The sequence below is a fragment of the Cyprinodon variegatus genome, unplaced genomic scaffold (genome assembly GCF_000732505.1).
Source record: "Cyprinodon variegatus isolate N-32 unplaced genomic scaffold, C_variegatus-1.0 Scaffold79, whole genome shotgun sequence".
Classification (NCBI taxonomy): Eukaryota; Metazoa; Chordata; class Actinopteri; order Cyprinodontiformes; family Cyprinodontidae; genus Cyprinodon; species Cyprinodon variegatus.
Genome location: NW_015150532.1, coordinates 1,696,809 through 1,706,151, shown reverse-complemented (window position 1 = coordinate 1,706,151; position 9,343 = coordinate 1,696,809). Strand labels below are relative to the sequence as shown.

The 9,343-nt window shown below is 33.4% G+C and overlaps 1 protein-coding gene across 1 annotated transcript; it reads right to left on the bottom strand.

The window, feature by feature from the left end:
• Positions 1-2,616: 2,616 nt before the first annotated feature.
• On the bottom strand, positions 2,617-8,959 carry leprot. The gene is made up of 4 exons (XM_015372961.1): positions 8,800-8,959; positions 8,359-8,434; positions 3,256-3,439; positions 2,617-3,158 (listed from the first exon to the last, which is right to left on the bottom strand). The coding sequence occupies exons 1-4, from the start codon at positions 8,813-8,815 to the stop codon at positions 3,042-3,044; spliced, it is 393 nt and encodes a 130-aa protein (XP_015228447.1). The 5' UTR covers positions 8,816-8,959; the 3' UTR covers positions 2,617-3,041.
• Positions 8,960-9,343: the final 384 nt, after the last annotated feature.

Here is a 9,343-nt window from a genome sequence, read left to right as displayed (position 1 = left end):
ATTTTTGTGAATTAGGAATGAACATTGACCCCGTATTCTGAAGAATATTTCAGTAATTTTTTTTCACATTTTAAGGGATTTCTAATTTTACATTTTCAAGGCAAAACAATTTCTATTAAACTAATTTATGTGGAAATATAACTTCATTTCACATAAAGTAAAACGAAAAAAATATTTAAGGAGAAATAAAAGTCACTAAAAGATGTAAAGTAGCTTTACAATATAAGTAAAAAACAAAAAACAAACTCCATTTTTAAAATAAATAAATGTGGATATAAATAAAAAATATCTTTAAAAATATCGATTTAGTTCTACTTCATGGTGACATTTATTTATTTCATAGACTTTAAATTAGCAATACCAGCATTTATTTTTTAAAATTGTGTATCAAACAGCTCTCCATAGACTCTAAATATTAGTATTTGTGAATTAGGAATGAACTTTGACCCCCTATTCTGAAGAATATTTCAGTAATTTTTTTCACATTCTAAGGGATTTTACATTTTCAAGGCAAAACAATTTCTATTAAACTAATTTATGTGGAAATATCACTTCATTTCACATAAAGTAAAACAAAATAAATATTTAAAGAGAAATAAAAGTCACTAAAAGATGTAAAGTAGCTTTACAATATAAGTAAAAAACAAAAAACAAACTCCATTTTGAAATAAATAAATGTGCAAATAAATTAAAACAAAAAATATCTTTAAAAATATCGATTTAGTTCTACTTCTTGGTGACATTTATTTCATAGACTTTAAATTAGCAATAGCAGCATTTATTTTTTAAAATTGTGTATGAAACAGCTCCCCATAGACTCTAAATATTAGTATTTGTGAATTAGGAATGAACTTTGACCCCCTATTCTGAAGTATATTTTAGTATTTTTTTTCACATTGTAAGGGATTTTTAATTTTACATTTTCAAGACAAAACTTTTGCACTAATTTATGTTGAAATGTCACTTCATTTCACATAAAGTAAAACTAAATAAATATTTAAGGAAAAATAAGTCACTGAAAGATGTAAAGTAGCTTTACAATATAAGTAAAAAACAAAAAACAAACTCCATTTTGAAATAAATAAATGTGCAAATAAATTAAAACAAAAAATGACTTTAAAAATATCGACTTAGTTCTACTTCTTGGTGACATTTATTTCATAGACTTTAAATTAGCAATAGCAGCATTTATTTTATAAAATTGTGTATGAAACAGCTCTCCATAGACTCTAAATATTAGTATTTGTGAATTAGGAATGAACTTTGACCCCCTATTCTGAAGAATATTTCAGTAATTTTTTTTCACATTTTAAGGGATTTTTAATTTTACATTTTCAAGGCAAAAAAAATTCTATTACACTAATTTATGTGGAAATATCACTTCATTTCACATAAAGTAAAACGAAATAAATATTTAAGGAGAAATAAAAGTCACTAAAAGATGTAAAGTAGCTTTACAATATCAGTAAAAAACAAAAAACAAACTCCATTTTTAAAATAAATAAATGTGGATATAAACCAAAATAAAAATTATCTTTAAAAATATCGATTTAGTTCTACTTCTTGGTGACATTTATTTGTAAAGATTTTAAATTTGCAATAGCAGCATTTATTTTATACAATTTTGTATAAAACAGCTCTCCATAGACTTTGAATATTATTTTAAAAGTAATTAAAGAGGAACTGGAACCAATTAAAATAAGCCTGTAGGTCAGAGATTGGCACAATCTATATGCAGACAGTCTTTTTTTCCAAATCCTAAAGTATAAGAAAAGAAGAAAAAAAAAAAAACAGAGCCTACAAATATACAACACAGGGTTTTATTAAATGTTAGAGAACATGTCAGGTGTTTATAAAAAAAAAACCTTACTGTTCTCCTTAGTGTGTGCACAGAAGCTATCATATAAAGAACAGAGATTCTACAGAGAGACGTTACTCAAAGTGTCAGTTAGATACATAAAATATATTATCTCCCCCCAATAAATGCAGATGAGAAGCAAACAGAAAAGAATGAGAACATAGCAGAGAACAACTACAGTTTTGTAGTTATGCAGCTCCAGTGAGCAATGACAGACACAATAAGAGGCTGTGATATTAATTAAACAGAGAACGACTTTTGATTTCTTTGTTAATTAAATATACATCATAAGGCAGAGACGCTTCCATATAGAGAAGTGCACTTGGCCTAAAAGCACACGCTAGCAGAATGAGATAGTCAGTGAAATAACTGAACGTCATGAGCCCTCATCATTAGTCACCGTCCTCCATTTGTATTTCATGACGTGAATCCGTAATGCATCCGGATCATTTCACGGGACTGTTTCCACAAATCTATTGTCCTGACTGCATTTTCCCCACATATCGCATATCAAAAGCAGTTCACAAGAGAATAAGCATTTTCTTTGTTGGTTGTTTTTTTTTTTTTTTTGCATTCTGAAGTGATCTTTGGTGAAAATGTAAACAACAGGAAACAGAAAAAAACGAGGCACTGAGGTCAAACAACACAGAAAAATAATTTGCCCTCATTCCTGCATCGGATTGCCACGTGGTGACGCTTAGAATGACTCATACAAAGTCGTTTAACCTTTAAAAGCAATATACTTTCAGTATAGTCACTCTATAGAAAAATAAGCCCAGGTAAAGCTTTGCAATGTGATTTACATGAGTTACCCTTCTGGTGATTAAACGATGCACGGCGATGAGGGTGATATCTGCAATAAGAGGGGAGGTTTGGGAGTTCAAACTAAGGCGAAGGCAAGACACACATGATATAAAGGATAGAGCTGGTGGATATAGGAGCTAGACGCATCTGTGTCCCCATGCTCACACACATTTAAGGCACATTTAGAAGCATACTGTGTGCTAAATCTAAACTCCCGGTAAAGTAAAAAGGAAAAATCATCTTGATGAAGGGGTTGTTCTTTCTACACATGGGAGTCATCCTCCCCTTTCAGTGCAGGACAAAAACGTCGCTCAATCCGCTGTGGCCTTATCCGTCTATCCACCTACCCGCCCGTCTGCCGGGGCGCTACTCCGACACTCTACCACTGCTCCCAGCTGAAGTCATCCCCACCTCCGAAGATGAAAAAGAAGCCAAGGATGGTGAGGAAGATGACAGCGTTTCCCGTCATCACCAGGGCACAGGCGCCCCACTCGATCTGTAAGGAAACCAGACTCGGCTGTATCACATAACATCTGAATCAGCACTGTTTGGTTTTATTCATGTATGCAGGAACAAAGGCAAAGATAACTTACTGTGGAATTCCGAGCTAAGACGATGGGGAGCCCAAAAGACGACACCACGATGCCCGTCGTTAAAAAGTAGGCCAGTTCCCTGCATGCGTTGCTGGAGGAGTCATCATCACTGAGACGTCTGGATATAAAGGTTGGGATTGGACTTAAAATGTAGAAAATCAGCACAAAAAGCGGCCAGTAAACGCTGCAAGAGATGGAAAAGAATAGATTAACTGCTTATTTTCTTCTGTGTTTAAAGATGCTTTAACAATTACAGAAGAAAACTGGTTTAAAGGTGGAGGCAGGTAACGAACCAGCTAACAATAAAAACATCTGATCTTCTAGATTGCTTATCCCATTCTAAACTAATTAAATTAAGTTAACAAAAAACATTGATGTGATTTACTTTTAAAGGAGATGATGGGCAGACATGAGAAAAACACGAGCCACTTTGAAAACAGAATTCAGTCCTGTACGGAGTGAATTTGGTTCCATTATTGTGGAAAGCAAAGAACATGTTTTGTAAAGAAAAAAAAAAGAAGCTATCCAGATATGAAAGTTGAAGAAACTAAAGAACTAAAATAAAAATCTTTTTCCATTTTTTTTTTCATATTTTCTTTTTTTCTTCTTCAAATTGATTGAAATATTTACTTTTTTACATTTCACAGGTTGCGCCCTTTTTACTCCAAGCCAAATAAAGATGCTCACTCTTGACGGGCACATTGACCAATAAAAACGGTTGTAGCTAAGTTCATGCAGACCAATAGAAATTCATCTTTGTTTCCTCACACTAGAGGAAAATCAGCCCCAGAAGTGATGAGAATGAGATCTGTAAAATGCAATTTGAAATGAATAAAATTCAGAAAACTCACTCTGAAAAAATGACATAAATAAAGTAAATATGATTTAAAAAATAAATACAAAATCATTTGGGGAAAAAATATATGTAAGAAAACAATAAAAAGAAACTCTCAAAACTTTTTTTCTTTTTATCAAGAAGATCTTCAAAGCTTCTTATTTGGATTTCCTTACTTTTTCATTTCCATTTACCAGACTTTTTTGCTTGCAACAATAATGGAACAAAATGTACTCCATACATGGGTGTAGATTAGTAGTTAACAACGTTTAGATCTGTGCTGAGCTAAAAAGTATATATTTCAATTGAATTTTTACATTTTTTTGGTTAGAAATGAACTTTTCTAACCAACTTCCACTAAAAATGATGGCAGAGAGCAGCACTGATGGGTGATAAAAAGATCCAATAGTCATCTAATTTCTTATGTTTGATTCATGGAATGGCAGCAAAAAAAAAATGAAACTACAGGCTGATCAAGCGGGATGAGCTCCAGTTGAGAAAGATTTTTTTATTTATTATAGACAATCTAAATGATAAGAAGAATTTAAGAAAGAAGAATTTAATGTTTTACTGTTAAATTTTATTAGTTAATAGAATATAATCTTAAAATGAAAAATAATACAAAGAGTATGCTTTTTGATCCATGTTTTAATAGTAAAAACAATTTAGATACTATTTGAACTAAGTTCACTTTTTATGGTTTTTGTTTTATGTGATATTCATTCCAATAACAAAAACAAAAAAGAAAAAAAAACTGCTGAACATCTGATTACAGTTTATAAAGACAGTTTTATAAATAGGCTTATTCGGCTTATTCGTTTAGCTTATTTGAGCTAAACCTTTCCCAGGTTTGAGTTAGCTAAAGGGTTAAAATGCTTAAAATGTTACTGCTGTCCCGGATCACTAAAACTGGCATCTATGTCAAATTCTTTATATTTTCTTATCAATCCAGTCAAAAAGTGTTTTAAACATTTATTCTGAAAGATTTGTCAACACACTGTCCAACCAAGTTATCTGAAAATAGAACAACACACTGTCTAAAGTCTACACAGAGATAATGTAAAGGTAAAATTTTCTTTAATATTCGATTTAAATAATAAAGCTTCTTTTGGACGCCTAGAATTGTTTTTTTAGATGTACATTACTGAGTCTAAATGCAGTAAACCTAAGCAGTCACCAGTCGCCTTTATAACAAAGCTATTCCACAGGATATATAAGTCAACATTTCTGAAAACATATGATGAAGCTTTTTGGTATAATCGCAATAACATTTTTTGCCCAAATGAAACTATTCATCATTGCCGAGCATTGACAAACTTCAGCAGCCCTTTTACCAACTACTTATTAACTTTTATCTGAGTATTATTTGACATGATTACTTTCCTCTTCAATTTAAATAAACCATGGAGAAAGTAAACCTCTGCTGTTTTGTCCTCTGTGTTTGAGATATTATAGTTCTTACAAAATGGACATCTATATGGTAACAAACTTGAACTGGATCTCTGCTCATATTCAGAGAGGATCTTGCTGCGGTGGAGATATCTGCACAGGTTGATTGTTTCTTTTTTATCCCTTTAGATTGAAATTAAGTATGTAAACAGATAACCGATTTACAATTAATTGTTGAGTATTAATTTACTAGATCGAAATATATTCCATCCAATTATATGGCAAGATCCACTTAGAAGGAACGTTTTTCAGTGGTGTAATGTTACAGCTGTCCAATACAAGTTGCAACTGTCCATACTTAAAGGTATAATGAAGGATTTTCGTGAATTTAAAAAAAAAAAAGCACAAGCACAACCCTGTACCCACTCGCGAGAGGGAACGTCTATTAAACGCATGCGAGAGCATGCAGGAGCCCATTGCTCCTCGTGCATGCTCTGTTTAAAAGTTGCTGCTTGCTTCGCTCATAAAAACTTTATTTCCAAATGAAGATTTGCAATTTTTCCACTATGACAGACTCACCACCAGTAAGTGAAAATGGCGACGAGCATGTAGGACGGCTTTATAAACATATAACCAGAATAATTGACAATTAGGAAGGCAACTTATTTTGATGATACCTGGAAAATGAACATCCTCCACTATAACTTTAAGCGGCATTGGCAAGAGAAGAAACGCCAGAGCAGAGACATGCTAAAGGAGAAACATGACTTGATCCAGAGTCTGGTCTGGGATTTTCTACACTGTTTAATGGTGACAGCGATGCAGAATGAACTTTATGTACTTTTGTCTGTAAATATAAACACTCAATTAACTCTTTAAGTTACCACCTTAATTTCACCCATTTTGCTGTGCTGCATAACAATGCAGCATCAAATTCTACGCTACGCTCAGAAGGCAAAGCAGCATGTCAGAGCTACATACCCTGTATTATAATTATAGTTTTAGATTTTTTGTACACTGCAAATCATAAGTGTGTCAAATATTTCTTTATCCATCTCTAATTTATTCAGTCACCTCATTTTTTGTTATATTTTACAAATATACATAGTTTGATAATGTGTAAAACTGCTTTTTTTTTGCTCGTTATTCAGTTAGTATTTAATTAGGGGTGTAAATAATAATCATTTTGAATTGATGCATCGATCCAACAGCCGACGATCCGATGCATCGACACGTCCGCAAAAGTATCAATTGAAGGTTTTTTTTCCTCTGATCTATTTTTATCCATTTGCTCCTGACGTAATTCTGACTCCCGTGTTGCGGTGGCGCTAAACCTATTTTGCCCTCCTACCTTTCTTCCTTTAGCCACTACCCTCTTTCCGCTTACACTCAAGTAAACACAGAGGCATTGTTATTTTTCAGTGCGTGAGGTTTTCATTGGCCTAGGTGGAGTACAACTTTGCTACTTCTGTTATCTGCTGTTGTTTCTCAAATAATATGCATAACGATATTACAGCTTTCATGGATTTATTTCAAATTTGAAACCTTGCCTAGCCTGTAACGTAAAAAACAAAACAAAAAACCCCCAACCAATTAATCGAATCGAATCGTAACGTGGTGTGTTCTTGAGTATCGAAAATAAACCGTTGGGAGAGGAAATTGATACTGAATCGAATCGCCATGATGGGTGTGATTTACTAGCCTGGGTGCCATTCCAAACTTAGTCCCGCCCACAACGTTTGAGGTCGGGAAGTTCGGTCTGGCATTACTCAATAGTAGCGCGAGTATGCTCGCACAATATCTTGCGGGCCAATCAAATTGTCAGGGCGGGCTTTATACAATGATGGACAGATGATCAACAGTAACGTAATCAACCATGTGACCAAAGCACGCTTGGGTGACAACAACAATGGCTGCCGCTGGAGAGTTGAGGTGAGTAGATTCTGCTATTAGGTCTGTTCTAGAAGATATCGACAGCAAATTAATTTTAAAAGAGGAACAGAGAAACGCGATCAAGGCTCATCTTCTTATTCTAGGCAACTGCACGCTTTGATTTTTGTTGACAACAACTATGCGTTGCTTAACATACGTCACGCACTCCGTTGCTCTTATTGGTTGTAGGTCTATCCAATTGAGTGCAGAGGCATTATTTTTTCCTGGTTCGTTCGAAACACGCCCCATAATCACAGCTCTATGGAGCAGCATCAGACTCATATTCTGACTAGAATTGAGTAGGACTACGTCAGGCTAGTGATTTACACCCCATATTTAATATAGTAAACTGTTAAAATTGTTTTTAAGAAAACAACCACTTATCAATAGTCGTTCAACTTCTGATTAACTCATTGATCATTTACATGCGTTTGCATAAAATAAACATTTCATTCACTTCCATAAATGTTTTTTTTTTAGACCCTGATATCAGTACCACAAAGGCACAGATTGGAAAAGGAAATTACTTAATAAACCCAACTTTTATTTTGATTTATGCTTTATAGTGGCCTGTATAAAAGGGCCTTTTGCCCACAGCCTTGCAAAGCATATATATAAACAATGGTGCTGTTTGATGCATGAGCATATATTTTGAAGTTAGTGCCACGTGCTTTAAAATAATTGCAATCCAGTTAGAACATCTGAACAAATAAACAATACATTATTTGGAAACAAATTTTCTTTGGGGATTGCTAATATAACACATTAAATATCCCTGAATGTCACATTTTAAATGTTGTAAAAGTTCTTGTTTTATGTGATATGATCTTAACATTTTCTAAAAGTTTTATTAGGATCCTTTAATTGAAATTGTGTTGTTGACAAACTTTAACAGCTTAGAGTAGCAACAGATTTTTGTTAATGGAGGCTAAGCTAGCAGCACCTACCCGTACTGTTCCAATGCGCAGCCCAGCAGAAGAAATGTCAGTCCTATGGCCCCGCTAAATGACAGGCCAACCAGCGCTAAAACAACATATGAAACACTTATAAACTTGATAGCAATAAATGATTAGTGACAGAAGAAATCGAAAGTACAAGAAGCAAAGCTAAATATCTTTTGCTATGAAGTTGCTACAGGCTACATAAGATTTAAGATTACAGTTAGCATAAAAAAACACAACTTTATAAATTTATATGGTTATTGTGATGCGAAAAGTCCCCCGAAACATTTCACTGTTCTCTGTCAGCGAAAGCCATCCCACAAAGCTTTCATAAAGGTTATAAACAAAGCTAACAAAAGTTTCAGAAGCAGGACGACGTCACAACAAAAACTCAACTCCCGACTAAACTTGAACATTAAACTTGGCTCTAGTTTCTCCGTATTGTACCTTTAATCCCAGCCATTTCTAAAAAATCTGGGAAAACTCCTCTTAAAATCTTTTTTCTTCCTTCTTTGGATATTATTTATGATCCGAGGCTTCTTTTTCTCTCAGACTAACTTCCTGCTTCCTCCATCAGGTTTCCCTTCGGTGACGTCAAACGTCTGTCTTAAAGCGACAGTGCCTCGTTAAAAGCTGGGTAGAAAAAAATAAACAAAAACATTCTCAAATAGGAATAGCACTTCTTTTATATTTACTTACTTTAGTAAAAGCAAAAATTTGTCATCCAAGTAAAAAATTTATTTGGTAAAAAGATTATATACTCAACTACTGAGTTGTAGTTGGGTTATATGAGCTGATTTAGAAATAATAAATCAGTTCCTTATGTTCATATTCTGGTTTTTTACAGGCTAAGATAAAAATGAAATAAAATTAACAGCATTTTTACAAAATAACAATTTAAGGCAGAAGAAAATTCTTTAACATCTTCAAATTCTTTAACATAATCATTATGAAAGAAAATCCCTACAGCAATGTATAAATGTTAGAAAAG